Source organism: Melozone crissalis, unplaced genomic scaffold (assembly GCF_028551555.1).
Source record: "Melozone crissalis strain CALT ecotype California unplaced genomic scaffold, PUWL_Pcris_2 ptg000063l_1, whole genome shotgun sequence".
NCBI lineage: Eukaryota > Metazoa > Chordata > Aves > Passeriformes > Passerellidae > Melozone > Melozone crissalis.
In genome coordinates this window covers 1,682,862-1,699,013 of record NW_026535841.1, presented here as the reverse complement: position 1 = coordinate 1,699,013, position 16,152 = coordinate 1,682,862, and the positions used below count along the sequence as shown (strand labels likewise).

Genomic DNA, 16,152 nt, shown 5'->3' with positions numbered 1-16,152 from the left:
CAAAAGAGTTAGCACAGGGAATGTTTTGAAGGAAGTGGATGCTTTTCCAGAGCTTTTTACCCAGCCCCGTCAGAGGCAATGCCACTGCCTGGCTGGCTCTGTGGAAGAACAAAATGTCCCCAAAGAAAACTTTACAAATGAGCTCAGGGAATCCCCGTGGTTTCACTGCCGGTTACAGCAATGTCAGTGTTGGGGAGGGCAGAAAAAAAACAATTGCAGGAACTAATTTTCCCATCTCCTGCCTGCGCTGAGCATTCCCAGCACAAGATGTCACTGAGGAGCTGGATTTGGACAGCTCTTCATTAGTCCGGACTCATCCTCCGGGAGCCACTGGAAACGGGGCTGGAGAAGAGGGCATGGAGAAGGAACACGGTCACAGGGAGAGGACACGGGCACAGAGAAGGGATGAGAGCACAGAGAAGGGACATGGGCACAGAGAAAGTACGCAGCTGTGCTGCAGCTGTGAAACAATCCTGCTAAAAGGAAGGGAGGTGCCCGATCTCCCGGGCCAAGTCTCGGGAGCGTTCCTGGTCGCGGGCTGTCAGGGATGTGCTCGGTAATCTCCGGAGCTCAGCACTGGGTGTGCCGGGGAGGAACAGCTCAGGCGAACGCCTGCCATGAGCAGGACAGGCACTCGCCCTGCCTGGGCAGGTCCTGCCAGCCCTCCCTGGTGCTCCGCGGAGCACGCGAAGCCCAACATCCCCAGCCCATGACGAGAGAGCCAAGTCTGCTGCCCCAAGCAAACCAAGCACCCATGGACCCGACCAAAATGTTCACACACACACATCAGGAGGAGAGGATCAAGTACAGGGGCTTGAAAGTTCTCTCCCATAAAGGTCCCGCAGATCTGAGATCCCTTCTCCAAGTGTTTCCAGCTCCACAGGCTGGACGTACCACAGCCTGCCCCAGGGATGGCTACAAGGGAGCAAGCGCCCTTTGATGCATCCTTTGGCCCTCCCTGGGGCTCCTGAGCAGTAGCCCCTTGGCCCTGCAGGATTGGCCCCAGTGCTTCCCACAGGTCCCCTTCAGGGCTCCCTAGGGACCTTCATCATTTTCCCAACGGCTCCTCCAAGGGCATGAGGTCCTCTTTGCCCCGCTCCCAGCACTGCTCCAAGAGCAGAGTTCCCTTCAGGCCCACCCAGGGCTCCCCTCGAGCCCCTCCAGGCCCTTCCTGGGGAGGGAGGTGCCCCTGGGACCGGCTGCTTCAAGGGATGGGAACGGGGAAGGCACCGGGCAGGAGGCTGCGGGAGCGGGGTGCGCTGGGCACGGTGGCTCCAGTCTGGTGCTGGCCCCGGTGACCTCGCCAGTGCCAGCTCCTATCCCCGACCCGGTACCTATCGCAGCATTGCTCCTGCTCGCAGTGCCGGTCCCAGCGCCAATCTCGGTGCCGGTGCTGGTCCCGGTTCCTGTCCAGGTCCGAGTCCTGCTGCCGCTTCCGGTTTCGGTTTCAGTGACGGTCTCGGTACTGTTACCGGTCCCGGGACCAGTTCCGCTACCAGTCCCCGTCCTCGTGTCGGTGCCAGTCCCGGGACCGGTTCCGCTACCGGTCCCCGTCCTCGTGTCGGCGCCAGTCCCGGGATCAGTCCCAGCCCCAGCGCCGATCCCGATCCCAGTTCCCATCCCCTTGGCGGTGCTGATGCCCGTCTCGGTGTCAGTGCCGCTCCCATTCCCAGTCCCGCTGCCGGGCCCGGTGCCGGTCCCCGAATCAGTCGCAGTCCCGGTCGCCGCCGCGGGTGCTCGTGCGGGTGCCGGTGCCGGGGCGCGGGGCCGGTTCCGGTGGCAGCAGAGCGCGGCCAACGGCGGGGCGGAGCGGGGCCGCGGTGCCGGGGGCCCGGGGGCGGTCCCGCTCGGGCCGTACTTAAGGCGGCGGCGGGCGGCGGCCCCGCCGTGCCCATGGCTCTCCCCAGCGCCGCGCGGGTGCTCCGCGCCGCCGTTCGCCGGTGCGATCCCCCCAGCCGCCCTCGCTCCGCGCCCGCCGCCGCCGCCCCCCGCGGGTTCTCCCCGGCGGCGGCGGGCGCGGGACCCCGGCCGGGGCCGCCCCCTCCCCCGCGGGGCGCGGAGCGGGGCCCGCCGCCGCCCGCCGTGGATTTCGGGGACTCGCGCGAGGCGTTCCGCAGCAAGAGCAACGCGGAGCTGCTGCGGGGGCTGCTGGTGCTGGGGCTGTGCGCCGTGGAGCCGCTGGTGCAGCACAACCGGCAGGTGGGTGCAGGAAGGGGTCTGCCTTGGGGGGCTGCTCCGGGACGGGGCTTGTCCCCGTTCGGGGGTCACCGGCTCTGCACCGGCGGGGCTCTCGCTCAGGGGCGCCCGCTCCGGGAGGTGTCAGCCTCCTTCTGGAGGGGGTTCTTGCTCGGGAAGCTCCATTTTGGGACTGGGAGTCCCAGGATGGACAGTGCCCCTTCCGGACGTGTCGGTGCGGGATGGGGGTTCTGTTGCTCCAGGGGTGGCTCCCAATGTGGGGGAATCTTTCGCTCCAGGTGAGTGCCTGTTTTGCAGGATGTTGGTTCGTGCCAGGGATACTCTCACTCCGGGGATGCCGGTCCTGGGCTGGGGGGCTCTCACCCCAGGGGTGCCCATTTCGGGACGCGTCATTCCCCTTCCGGGGGACCCTCGGTCTGAATGTGCGGGTGTTGGAGAGCTCTCGGACCCGGGCCAGCGGGTGCCCGTTTTGGGGAATGCCAGTCCTGGGTCGTGGGGACTTTTCCTACGGGAGTGCCCATGCGGGACGGGTGCTGAGGCGCCGCTGTCCCGCAGCTGCTGCAGTTGTGCCAGCGAGTGCTGGGGCAGACGCTGTTCGAGCGGCTGATGAAGATGACGTTCTACGGGCAGTTCGTGGCCGGGGAGGACCAGGAGGCCATCAAGCCGCTGCTCCGGCGGAACCAGGCCTTCGGCGTGGGCGCCGTGCTGGATTACAGCGTGGAGGAGGACCTGGGCGACGGGCGGTGAGTGCGGGGCTGGGGCGCGCCCTGGCCGCGCTGCCATTGGCTGCGTCTGCCCAGCCCCCCGCTCCCATTGGCTGCGGAGCCGTGCGTCACGGCCTCGCCCCCCGTGGCACCGCCCACTCAGTGCGGGGATGGCAGTGCCCAGAACACGGGGGGACAGTGCCCAGAACACAGAGATGGCGGTGCCCAGAACACAGGGATGGCAGTGCCCAGAACACGGGGGGACAGTGCTCAGTACGTGGGGGGACAATGCCCCACACACAGGGATGGCAGTGCCCAGAACACAGAGATGGCAGTGCCCATAACGCGGGGGGACAATGCCCCGCATACAGGGATGGCAGTGCCCAGAACACAGGGATGGCAGTGCCCATAACGCGGGGATGGCGGTGCCCATAACGCGGGGAGGGCATTGCCCCGCACACGGGGATGGCGGTGCCCATAACGTGGGGGGACAATGCCCCGCACACAGGGATGGCAGTGCCCAGAACGCGGGGGGACAATGCCCCACATACAGGGATGGTGGTGCCCAGAACACAGGGATGGCAGTGCCCCACACACAGGGATGGCAGTGCCCATAACGCGGGGATGGCATTGCCCCGCACACGGGGATGGCAGTACCCAGAACGCGGGGGGACAATGCCCCGCACACGGGGATGGCAGTGCCCAGAACACAGAGATGGCAGTGCCCCGTACACGGCAGGGACTGTGTCCTGGGTGGTGTACGGGGGTGCTGAGCCCCCACTGGGCTGTATCGCTTCCCCCGCCCCTCTGCACATACCGGGTGCTGTCCCCCCTGTCTGCTGCACGCCCTCTGTCCCCATCCATTCCCTTTCACACAGCGGGGCGCACCCGTCTCCGGCGGTGCTGTACACCGCGAGCCCTCCTGCACCCCCTGAGGGGGTTCCCACCTCTATTTTCCATCTCCTATGGGATGCTAACAGCCCCTCCCCACCCTCTCCTATTCCATCTTCCCTCTGCCAGCCAGGTCCTATTTTCCCTAAGCCCCTGGGGCGCCCCACACCCCTCTGCACACAGACAAACACACGGCGTGGCTGTCACGCCTGAAGTCCCCCTTCCTCCTCCTCCCCATCGGGATGCTGCCCCCCATTCCTGCCCCCGCCATTCCTCACCATACAAATGTTGCCTCACGCATTTTGGTGGACGCAATGACCTTGGAGCTCTTTTGCAATCTTAACAATTCCATGATTTCATGATTTCCACCCTCCACCACTTCCATCTCTCTCAAGCTGGGGTGGTGCCCCCCTTCCTGCACTGTCCCCCGGTCCCAGGCAGCCTTCGCTGCCTCTCGCCCTTTGGCGAGAGCTGGCAGCAGCCCAAAGCCGCCGGTAACTTTCCATGATTCGGGCTGCAGCTCCGGTCAGCTGCGCTCTCCGGATCGATGGGCCGCTGGCACGGTCACGGGGGGGGCGGTGTCCCCCACCCACAGCAAGGGTGGCCCTTCCGAGGACACCGCTGAGGATGCGCCGTGCCCCGGGCGAGGCTGCCCCGCGGCAGTCGCTGCTGGCAGCTGGGGACGCGCTCCGGCTGTCGTATGCTTGTCGCGTGGTGTCAAAAGCACCGCGGGAACGGCTTTTCAGGATGATTAGCGAGCAGGACGTGAGTCAGGCAAGTGCTGCCGCTGGGCGCCTTATCTCTGCTCCACACCCGGGAGCTGCTTATCGGGGATCCCCGTGTGCGTGCCGGGTGCCGCTGCCCCTCGCTGCCATTCCTCCCCTGGAGCGAAGGGTCTGTGGGTCCCTGGTGGGAGCAGACACTGGTGAGCGCTGTGCCGGGGCAGGCCGGGCTGCAGCCTCCCAGAGTGGGCTGGAAACTTGGGGTTTTTTCTAGAAAAGCTTCAATACACCCTGCTGCTGCCAGGCAGGAGGGTAGCTGTTTTGAAGGCGTGTGACTGTTTTTGAAGGTTAGGTGTTTCTCCCCTGGACACGCAGCCGTGGTGCAGGCAGTGTTCAGCGCTCCTGTGGGGCTGGGCCAGCGGCACTGGTGCTGCCAGGCTGTCCCTGCTGCCCTCCATGCCTGGCTGTGCCTCAGCCAAGGCCTTTCCTGTGGGACACCATGGAAGACTTTCAGGCAGACTGTGCCTGCAGCTGTATCCCTCCTGCTGATGGGTGCCAGTGCTTTGTGGGCTGGCTGGGCTGGGCTGCTCCCCCCCACTGCAGATTTGGGGTTTGCACGTGTGGTACTTCGGGCTAGGTGAGTTGTGTGGGCCGTTCATGTTCAAGAGACTTCCCAAGGCATCCCTGCCCAAGACCCAGTGGGATTTGCCTGGATATCAGGAAAAGGGTCATCACCCAGAGGATGGTCGGGCACTGAACAGGATCTCCAGGGAGTGGTCATGGTCCCAAGGCTGCCACTCGAGGACTGTTTGGACAAGCACGGGGTGAGATTGTTGTCCTCTGCAGAGCTAGGAGTGGAATTTGATGTCCTCATTCATCCCTTCCACCTCAGGATGTTCTATAATTCTCTGAACAGGGACCAAGCCCAGGATGGGTTTGGATGGGTCATGTTGAGTGGTGTCCCTTGCCAACCATCACTCTGGCTCCTCCCTGGCTCTGTTTGGGGTAAAATCCCAAATTCTCAGTGCTTCTGCCAGGGCTGGTGCTGAGTTGGGCTGCGCGTGGCTGGGAGGGGTGGGCAGTCCTGCATTCATGGCTGCTGGACCCTGGAGCTGTGTCCTTCCCCTTGGTGAATGCTTTGGGATTGTGCTGCTGCCAGCCAGGAAGCAGAGTTACCAACGACAGCAATCAGTGGGTGTTTTGGCCTCTTGGTGCCATCTCCTGTTGTTCTTCTGGAGCAAGCCTGACATAATGGCAGGGAAATGCCCTTTCCAGCCCAGGAATGGGCTGTGGCACCTCTTCCCCAGCCCTTCCAGCTGGGAACAGCAATGACACGTGGGCAAGAACTGGCTTATCCTGCCTGCTGCGGGCCCCTGCCTGCCCTGCTCAGGCTAGCATCCAGGGCTCTGCCAGCTTGTCCCAGGAGCCTCAGCCACGTGCTGGAGGCTGCTGCCAGCCTCCAGGCCATGGTGACACAGCTGGAAATCAGTGTTCTGCAGGCAGCACAGGTCTGGGGGCTCCAGCATGGCTGCAGCCCTGGGTGGGGGGTGGAGAGGCAGCACTGGGCAGGGGCTTCTGCTACCTGTGGGGTGAAGCTGCAGATCCTCCCCATAGTGAAGGTGGCTGTAGGCTCCTGGCAGCCCTGGGGCCATTGCTGGCACACGGGCATCCCAGGGCTGCACATGGGTTGGGGTTGTGCTGACACAGGGGAGGGACAGTCCTGCCCCTGGCATTGTCAGGTGCTCTTCAGGCTCTGCCATGCAGAGTGTGGACTCGACTTCCTCTAGAAATTCCTTGTGTGGGTATCTGACACCTGCCCCTGTGTGGGATCACTGTCCCCAGCCTGGGCAATGCTGCTCAAGAGCTGCTGCCTCCCCTTCTCCTCCTGTTCCCAGTGCTCACTCCCAGCTGCCACCCCTGCCCTGTGCTTTGCCAGCATGTTCCCTGGGATCATGGTGCAGCTTCTATTTAGCTTCAAGGTCTCCAAGGCCTGTGGTGGTCCTGGTCTGCTCTGTGCTGACAACTCCTGCATGGAGCAGGTTGAAGGTCTATTCTGCCAAGAGCTTTGCTTTATTCCTACCTGTGGGATTTTTAGCAAGACCCATAGCTCCTAAATGGACTTCATGTAACCATGAGTCTTTTCCTTGGATGTAGTAATTCAAGGACAGCTTCTCCCTGGTCCCTCATCCCCTTTGCCAGACCCATTTGTTGATGAGCAGAGCAAACATGCTGTGCTGCTGGCATCCTCCGGGTAACCTGCGGGGCCAAAGGGATTATTTCCGACAGTGGGACCTTTGTGCTGCTCCTGAGCTGCTTTACTTAACCTGATCCAAAACTTCCTGAAAGCCTCATCTGCTGTGTCAGCTGGATCACCCTTCCCAGCCATCCAGCAAGTCCTCACAACCTGCTTTAGGCAAGTGTGAGCTCCCAGGCCCCGAACTCAGCCTTGAGGCTGTTCCTGTCTGGATACAGCCTGCCAGGAACATCCAGACAGTGCCTGGAGATGGGACCTGCTCTGGGGGACTTGTTGTGGGTTTGTAGAAGGGATGGTCAGGTGTAAGCTGGGTTCAGTGGCACTTGTGGGTGAGGGAATGGCTTTGCTGGCCAAGACTAATATTGCAAAGTGAGCAGCTGATATCCAGGATAAAGTTATTTCTTCAGCTGGAAGCATCTTCCTTTATTTTGCTTGATGCAGAAGAACAAAGCAAGCACCGTGGCCCTGCTTTGAATGCCCCCCCTAGAGGATGAAGGAGCAGCTGGTGCAGTCGTGCAGCAGAAATGCTGCTGGGAAGGGTGTGTTTATCTTCAGGAACACAAAACAATCCAACTCCAAGGGCGCTGTTTGCTATTTGAGCTGTGTGCCTTCACTGCAGCCACTTGTCCCCGGTACCTTGGATGTGGTGCCCAGGGTGTGCTCAGAGCCGTCCCCTGTGCACAGGAGCCCTGTGTGCCCTCATGTCACAGCAGTGTTCAGCTGAAGTTGTCCCCTGTGCCATGCCACCAGCTCCAAAGGGAGCTTCCACCTAGCAAGGGCTTTGCTGACAAATCCCATTGCTGAGTGTGTGATCTCTCCTCCTTCCTTTCCTCCACCCTCTGTACTCAGGGGCAGCAAGCTGCTTTCCCTGCCCCCAGGTGAGTGAAATCAGGGAGCAGAGCCTGCTAGAAATGGTGCCTTGTGCTTCCTATGAGCTCCAGCTGCTCCTGCCCTGGCTCATGCCGGGCTTTGTGGCACTTTGAGTGGTGTGGGGCTGGTGCTGGCTCCAGGGGCCAGAGGGAATGGCTTGTTTCTGGTTGTTATGCTTCCAGCAGCCCCTAATCCCTGTCACAGGGTTTTCATATGGGAGAGAGTGCCCTGGGACCCTGCCATGTGCCTCTGTGCTCTCTTGGCCAGCCTGCTGGCTCCAGATGGGTGGCTTTGCTCCTTCCCTCCTTCCCTCCAACTGTGCTTCTTTGCCATCGGGCACAGCCAGTTTGGGGACAGGGATGCCAAGGCAGAGGCCTCCTGCAGGGGATGGTTCTGCTGCCACCCAGGGCTGCTCTCCAGGAGCTGGCCCTGTTCCAGGTCATACCCTGGCTCTGCACCTGGGTTTAGAGTGTCAGCAAGAAGGCTTAGCTACTCAAGCTCAGGAAGGATGTCGTGACTTGGCCATCATCCCCCAGGCTGTCAGAGCCTTGTTGTCTCCATGGCAGAGAGTTTGGGCTTGAAATGACATCCGAGGTCAGCTGGAGTTGGAAACGAGGTGTTGTTTGTGAGTTGTTGGCTGAAGCAATGGCACAGAGGAGTGTGGGGCAGCAGGCACCCTCGGCTTGGTGTGCTCAGGGTCTGGAGGAGCTCTGTGCTTTGTGGTCTGGCTGCTGGTGCCATCAAGGTGGGAAGGCAGTGGGTTGAGGTTTGGTGTCACCACAGCAAGGACCATGAGCAGGTTGGAGATGGAGCATGCCAGTCCCACCAGACTGACCTTATCCACCATGGTGTGGGCTTTTGGAGAGCAGCTCTGAACCCTGGGACAGGCCATCCTCACTGTGCTGCCTCAGGGCTCCCAGGTCCTCCCTGGATGGATGGTAAAGCCCTGTTCCCTTCCACACGGGGGTTTTGGGCATCTGAAGTGCCAGCTGGATCCCGTCGGTGATGGGATGGCAAGGGAACAGCGGGGCCAGCAGCAGGATGGCAGCACAGGAGCCTCAGAGCTGTCCTGTCCATCAGCATAGGGCTGCAGGGGGTTGCTGAACTGGCCCTCATCTTTCCTGTTTCTCTTCTTAGCTCCCGCACCTCTGCAGCCGACAAGGAGACGGGAGGTGAGTGACGGGAGATGGCCTGGAGGTCCGGGCATGAGAGGCCTGGTGTTGTGGGGGAAGGACCCAGGTACCATGGCCTCAAAAAATGAGCTGGATGAAGAACAACATGATTCCTGGCCCAGTCGTGCCCTTCAGCAAAGACTCGGCCTCTGCTCAGGCACAGAGCAAGCAGGGCCAAGTCAGTGCTGGGGGCCCTTCTGAGGTCCAAGCCAGAGCCTTTCTCTCTTCACCCACACCAGGAGCTCCTGGGGAGGCTGTAGGAGCTTGATGGGGCATGGCCCATCTCCCTCCTCTCCCACCCCAGGAGCAGAAAAAAGGGAGAAGCAATACCGAGTGCATCTGGGATTTGGGGATCACCATGGTGGAATCACTGGGGCCCACTCCTATTTCTACGCAGATGAGGCCAAGTGTGACCAGCACATGGAGACTTTCCTCCGCTGCATTGATGCCTCAAGTGAGTGCTCCACATGTCCTGGACAGCCCCACTGTGCTGGGACTGCAAGGATCTCTCAGTCCCACCCCCACCACATCTCCCTGCCCAAGGGCTGGCGGTCAGGTTGACGCTGTTGTTGTGGTTCCATCCAGGGGGCTGCTCAGAGGACGGATTCTGTGCCATCAAGCTGACGGCGCTGGCCAGACCCCAGTTCCTGGTGAGTGCCAGAGCTGTGGCAGAGTGTGGTGGGGCAGAGCCAGGGTCACAGATGATGCTTCTGCTGGGGCAGGTGCCAGGTGGCATCTCTAGTAAAAGCAGTGAGGAGTGGGCACCAGCAGCCTGTCCCCTGAGAGCCCAAGATCCCTGGAGACCCTGACTCAACTTTTGGGCAGACACAAAGAGCTTCAAAGGTGACATAAAGGTGGATATGTGGGGTCTATGCTGCCCTGCTCTGGGGCTAGCATCTGCCTCGGGCTGGGTATGATCTTGCAAAGTCCTGGCAGGACAGGAGGCTCCAGCCTGGGTGTCTCACCTGGAGCCCTGTCCCCGCAGGTGTGTTTCTCAGAGGTGCTGGTGAAGTGGCGGAGGTTCTTCCACCAAATGGCTGCAGAGGAGGGCCAGGCCGGGCGGGCAGTGCTGGACACAAAGCTGCAGGTGGAGAAGCTGCAGGTGAGGCCTGTGGGAGGAGGCTGTGCTGTAGGGATGCCCTGCTGGAGGTGGCCACGGACACGGAGGTGCCAGAGCAGCCCTGAGCTGTGACACCTCAAGCAGACAGGCCCCTGATGCTTCTTTTGGTGGCAGGAGGCACTGGCCAACCTTGGCATTGCAAGCAAGGCAGAGATCCAGCAGTGGTTCACAGGCGAGAACGTGGGCACCAGTGGGTAAGCTGCCTGGGAGCTGGGGGTGCTGCATCACAGGGACACTGGGGGACTTTGTCCCTGTCCCTGGGCCAGCAGCAAGGGGAGGTCTCCAAAGGCCTGCCGTGGCTCAGCATAGCAATAGAGCATGGGGGAAGTTCGGGTGGAGGTGACAAGACAGGACAGGTGACACATGTGTCCTTCCTGCTGGTGGGGGTTGGGAGCTGATAGAGAGCCCCCTGCCTTTGCAAGACACCAGCAAGGACCTGGCTCTCTGCTCCCAGCACTGTGGACCTGCTGGACTGGAACCGCCTGTTGGACAGCCGCACCAAGCTCTCCAGGCCTCTGCTCATCCCCAACAGGAAGGTGGGTGCCCACCTTTGCCACCCCCAGAGCGATCCCACAGGGGCTTTGTGGGAGCAGGGCAAGGGTCTCATGCTCTTTGCAGTAGGTGCTGGTGGCTGCACAGCTCAGCCGTGCTGTGAGCGCAGTGTGCAGCCACCAGGCTGGCAGGGTGGGCACGCTGTCCCGCCCTGCTGGCTGCGGTGGGGCAGCAGCCAGTCCAAGGGATGGGCTCCTTCCAGGGGTGTTTGTGTCCCCCATGGGCAGAGCTGGGTGCAGGCAGGGTGCCACAAATCTGTTCTTGTTTCAGACTGGGCAGCCGGAGCCTCTGCTGTCGCGCTTTGGCGAGGAGGAGGAGCAGCAGCTGAAGAGGGTGCTGCAACGCATGGACGTCCTCGCAAGGGTGAGGGGGCCTTGGGGCTGGGGGAGTCACAGAGGGGGGCACATGGAGCAGGCAGCCCTATGAACCAGCCTGCATGTCCTTCACCCCAGAGTGCCATGGAGCAGGGCGTGAGGCTGATGGTAGACGCGGAGCAGAGCTACTTCCAGCCGGCCATCAGCCGCCTGGCGGTGGAGACGCAGCGCCGCTGCAACAGGAGCCAGCCCGTCATCTACAACACCCACCAGTGCTACCTGAGGGTGAGGCCCGCGGGTCCCGGCGCTGCTCCATGGCTGGAGACCTCATCTCCCGAAGCCATGGCAGTGCAATGGCACGGCTGCTGAGGGTCAGGGGTGGCACTGCAGTAATGACCTTGTGCCATCTCTTCCACCGGCTCGCAGGAGGCTTACAACAACGTGACAGGGGACGTGGAGCTGTCCCACCGGGAGGGCTGGCACTTCGGCACCAAGCTGGTGCGTGGTGCCTACATGGAGCAGGAGAGGGAGAGGGCGGCTCAGATGGGCTACGAGGATCCCATCAACCCAACCTATGAGAAGACCAATGAGATGTACCACAGGTAGGGGACAGCCCCAGCCACACTGCTGCCTGTTGCCCCAGTGGAAGAGGCCTCACCAGAGGCCCATCTTGCCTTACAGGTGCCTGGACTATGTCCTGGAGAAGATCAAGCAAAGGTGGAAAGCCAGCGTGATGGTGGCGACTCACAATGAGGACACCGTGAAGTTCACCCTGCACAGGTGGGTGCTGGGCAGGCGGCGTGGTGAGGCAGGGACAAGGGGCTCGAGGAATGTGGGAGCCCAGCAGAGATGCAGGGAGATGTGCTGTGGTGTGTCAGGTCCCCCCTGAGCTCACCTGGGGGGATCCTGGCTCCCACGTGGTGCTCAGGGCTTTAGATGGCCTTGGAGCTGAGGTGCAGCACAGTGGCCCCAGTGGCTGCAGAATTGGTCCCATCACCAGTTCAGAGGCTGTCGTAAAAACAAATCCCTCAAGCTCTACATCCCAGCATCCACTGGGACGTGGTCAGTGCCACACAGTCCCACTTGGAGATGATCCCCAGCCTTCTGGTGGGACACACTGCCCTGGTGAGCTCTGCTGGGTCAGCTCTTCCCCTATGCTGAGGCTTGTTTTGCAGGATGAAGGAGCTGGGGATCCATCCCTCGGACAAGAAGGTGTGCTTTGGACAGCTGCTGGGCATGTGTGACCAGATCACCTTCCCCCTGGGTGAGTGATGGCAGTGGGGGCTTGGCAGAGGTGCTCCAGCCCCACTGAGACCCCTAAACAGCTGCTGGGAGGGAGGAAGGGAGGAAGGAAGGAAGGCCAGCCTGTCAGAGAGCACCTGGCTGAGCACAGTGTGTTGCCATGGGGAAGGCTGGGTGGGGGTTTGGGGAAGATGTAGATGAGGATATGAGTGAAGAGTGACATCTCTCTCTGGAGGTTCTATGACCTGTAGTGGCTGGGCAGGGACATTCCCACTTTGGAGTCTGAGCAGAGACTGGGGTCTCAGGGTGGGGCAGAGACTGGTCCTGGCAGACAGAAGCCCTCTCCTGTACCTGCTCGGCCTGGGGGTGTCCCTTGGCTCCATGGGAGGTGCACACCGAGTCCTGGGCTCCCTGCTAACAGGATGGCCCCAGCCTCGTGTGACCCTGTCCTCAGCCCCCAGCCCAGGCAGCAGAGCAGCACTGCCAGGGGCCTGGGCAGCAGGACACACAGGGGTCCAGGTACCCAGCCCAGGTCAGGGACTGATCCCCCTGCCCACACCAATGTCCAGAACAGAGTCCCAAGGCCAGCAGAGCAGCAGGAGGCAAACTGGGCAGTTGTCCAGCACAGATGCTGCTCTGTCCTGGAGTTCTCTTGGAAGCAGGGCTTGGCCGCCCATCTGCAGCCTCGTCCGGTCATGCTGGAAGAATGTGTTAACTTGATGTTTCTGGTTGAACGCTCCTTGAGCTGGCCCAGCCCCGGCTGCCGACATTCCCAGGGCTCCTGGTGACCTCGGCCCGCTCCCTCTGGCGCTTTCCCAAGCTCCCGGTGCTGAGCCGGGAGGGATGCGCGGCTGCTGGGAGCCCCTCCAGTGCCACCACGGCCTCCTGCACGGCCTTCAGGCCAGGGGAGGGCAGGCAGGCAAGGGCAGGTGGCTTTCTTTTCTTCCCCCACCTTTTTTTATTTTCCCCCCTGGTTTTATTTCACCCCTTTTATCCTCACCCTTTTTCTTTGACCTTTTTTCTCCTTCTTCTCCCCCTTTTTTCTCCCCCTTCCTGTCCCTTCTTCCCCTTTCCCCCCTCTTTTCCGCCTTTCCCCCTTTTTCCCCATTTCAAGTATCTTCCTCTTCTTTTCCCTTTTCCCATTTTTTCCCTCTTTTCCTCATTCTTTACCTTTTTTTTCCTTTGTGCACGTATTTTTTTTTCTCTCTCGGCGATTCCCTGAGCCGCAGCCTCTCCCCTCAGGGCAGGCTGGTTTCCCGGTGTACAAGTACGTGCCGTTCGGGCCGGTGAAGGAGGTGCTGCCCTACCTGTCCCGCCGGGCGCAGGAGAACCGGGGCATCATGCAGCGGGCGAACCGCGAGCGGGACCTGCTCTGGAAAGAGGTCAAGCGGCGCCTCCTCTCAGGAAACCCCTTCAGCCCCTGACCCCAGCCCGGGGCTCCTGCACCTTGGCCCTGAACCACTGTCACCATTCCCCAGCCCGGCTCTGCTGCAGCTCCCCCAGCCCCCTTGCCCAGGAGAGAAGTGTCCTTGTTGCTGTTGAACCACTCGCACCTTCGGTGGCCTCCGGGATTGCCCCCGCTGGCACTGCCCCAGGGATGTCCCTGTGCCATCCCACGGCCTCTGGAGCTGTCCCTGGGGACATGCTGGGGCTCTCCTGCCAGCCCACCCTGTGCCTTGATGAACACTGTCCCGGTGTTTTTCCCTGGCAGGATTGCACAGGGTGATTTATCCACTTGCCTTGTGCCCCTGGGCTCAGGTCCAGGTGGGCTGGGTGACTTGGGGACAAGCTGGCCTCAGCCAGAAGCTCCTCCAGCCTTTGCCAGGGTTGGAGCTTAGCCTCCACCAGACCTCTGAAGGGGCAGGACCAGGCGCTGTTGCCTGTCCCAGCTACCTGCCTGCTCACTGGCTTTGCACTGACCAGGGCTGGGCAGGTGCAGGCTCTCCTCCAGCCCACTGGGATAACCTGCCTGGGGTTGTCCATCCTCAGGCACACGTGCGGGGGAGCAGGAGGGGTGAGGGGAGTGGGCTGGCCCCATCCCTGCACCATTCCTGCCCACAGCCCCTGGTTCTAATGATGGACCATGGCAGTGGGAGCACCAGGAGCTGGACCACAGCTCGTCTCTGCTGTACACTGGATTTGTAGAGAATGGAAATTATTAAATCACTACTGTTCCTGCTGCCATCTCTTCCTCTCTGTTCTTGGGCAGCCACATGTGCCCAGGCACTGCTGTGGTCTCAAGGGAGGGTTAGTGCTGCATGCTTTGGCCTGAGCCGGAGCCTGGGGGAAGGAGTGAGACCAAACTTCTTGGGACAGGGACTGGAGAAGCTGTGGAGCTTCCTGTGATGGGTTTGGGGGAGCTGGGAGCCCTGGGCCATCCCCATACCTGCAGAAGAGGGGCTGGCAGCATGGGAGAGACCTGCTTTTGGGGGACATGCACCCTGCAGGATTTCATGCCTCAAATTAGGAGCAGTTTTTCTCGGGCTCTGCAGGACCACAGGCACCTCTGGGATTCCCTGCCTGGAGCTGTGGCAGTGTCTCCTTTTTTGGGGGGTCAGCCTCTATACTTGGTGAGCCATCCACACTAAAGGGGTGATGTTTTGACTTTCCAGAGCTGGTCATTTCCTGCCTTTTCTCTAGTTGAGACTCTTCTGCCTTAAAAAATAAACCTGGAGGGGAGCAGGGAGCTTTGCCTGGAGCAGGAGACCAGAGCAGCCCTGGTGCAGGCAGCAGCTGGGCTCCTGGAATTTAAAGGAAGATGGGAGATGTTCTAGATGTTCTGGGCTGCCTTCCAGCCCATGCAAGCAGGATGCTGTGACAGTGGCACAGAGTGCCCTGGTGCCCCAGGGGCTGAGCTCTGATGCTGCAGCTGCACCCAGGGCTGGCTGATGCAAAGACCCACAGGCATGTGTAGGAGGGCAGGTGAAGTCCCTCTTGGCCCTCTTTTTTGCAGATAATCCCCTCCCCAGCCCTGTTCCCAGGACAGGGCAGCTCTGCAGCCTGGGGCAGTGCTGTTGTGTGTGCCTGCTTGCAGGGGCTGTGTAGGGCTGCAGCTGCTGCCTCCTGAACACCCAAGGCACAGAATGCCCTTGAAACCCCCAAATCCCCAGTTCCCCACAACCTTTCACAGAATGTCCTCAGCTGGAAGGGACCCACAAGGATCCAGCTCCTGGCCCTGCCAGATCCAGGGACCCGGCAAGCCCAGCCCCTGTCCCTGCCCAGACCCCCAGCAGCCCCACCCTGTCCATCCCTGGCAGTGCTGCCCAAAGGCTCCTGGAGCTCTGGCAGCCTCGGGGCCGTGCCCATTCCCTGGGCAGCCTGGGCAGTGCCAGCACCCTCTGGGGGAAGAACCTTGCCCTGATATCCCACCCAGCTGTCCCCTGGCACAGCTGTATCCATGCTCAGCCAGAAAATAGCAACAGCCACTTTTATTTCTGGGTGCACTGACCCAACCAACACTCCCATATCCCAGGCATTCCCCACCCTGCTCAGTTCTGGCTTTTGTTGCTCCTGTTTTCTGCTTGTCCTGGAGGAAGAGGAAGCATGGAAAGGTGGGGTGTGTGTGTCTGTGTGTGTGTGTGTGTGTGTGTGTCTGTGTCTGTGTCTGTGTCTGTGTGTGTCTGTGTGTGTCTCTGTGTCTGTGTGTGTGTGTCTGTGTCTGTGTCTGTGTCTGTGTGTGTGTGTGTCTGTGTGTGTGTGTGTCTGTCTGTCTGTCTGTGTGTCTGTGTGTCTGTGTGTGTGTGTAGGAGCCTGTGCTACTGCAGCAGTGGGGAGGTGGAAGGGAAAAGAGCCAAATCCTTGCAGAAAGGCTGAAATCCTGACAGCCTGGGCACAGTGAGGATGGTGACAATACCCCACATTGTTGGTCCCACCTTGCCCTGCTGTGCAGTCCTGCCCATCCAAGCAGCCATGGGGATTTTTGAACCACTGACAGAACAGCATCTTTTTGCTTAGCTTTGCGTTTGGAAATATTATAGTGCTGGGGTTTCTTTCTTCTGGGATGTTTTCCAAAACACGGAAAGACAGGAGACAGGCACCTGGCAGGGTTAGAAATGGGAACTGCAAATACTGGTGTGATGGAAAGCATGGGCCAAGCTCTGTATGGACAGCAGCCT

At 61.0% G+C, this 16,152-nt stretch overlaps 1 protein-coding gene across 2 annotated transcripts; it reads left to right on the top strand.

Annotated features, from left to right (window-relative positions):
• The first annotated feature begins 2,032 nt into the window (after positions 1–2,032).
• On the top strand, positions 2,033–14,216 carry PRODH (proline dehydrogenase 1). 2 transcript variants are annotated; one of them, XM_054288830.1, is made up of 14 exons: positions 2,033–2,199; positions 2,752–2,939; positions 8,775–8,809; positions 9,114–9,263; positions 9,395–9,459; positions 9,795–9,911; positions 10,044–10,123; positions 10,384–10,465; positions 10,752–10,844; positions 10,934–11,080; positions 11,222–11,397; positions 11,477–11,575; positions 11,971–12,059; positions 13,280–14,216. In XM_054288830.1, the coding sequence occupies exons 2-14, from the start codon at positions 2,803–2,805 to the stop codon at positions 13,459–13,461; spliced, it is 1,452 nt and encodes a 483-aa protein (XP_054144805.1). In that variant the 5' UTR covers positions 2,033–2,199; positions 2,752–2,802; the 3' UTR covers positions 13,462–14,216. The 2 variants fall into 2 exon arrangements, with proteins under 2 accessions (XP_054144805.1, XP_054144804.1); XM_054288829.1 differs by having other exon boundaries at positions 2,117–2,199; positions 9,207–9,263.
• The last annotated feature ends 1,936 nt before the right edge of the window (positions 14,217–16,152 follow it).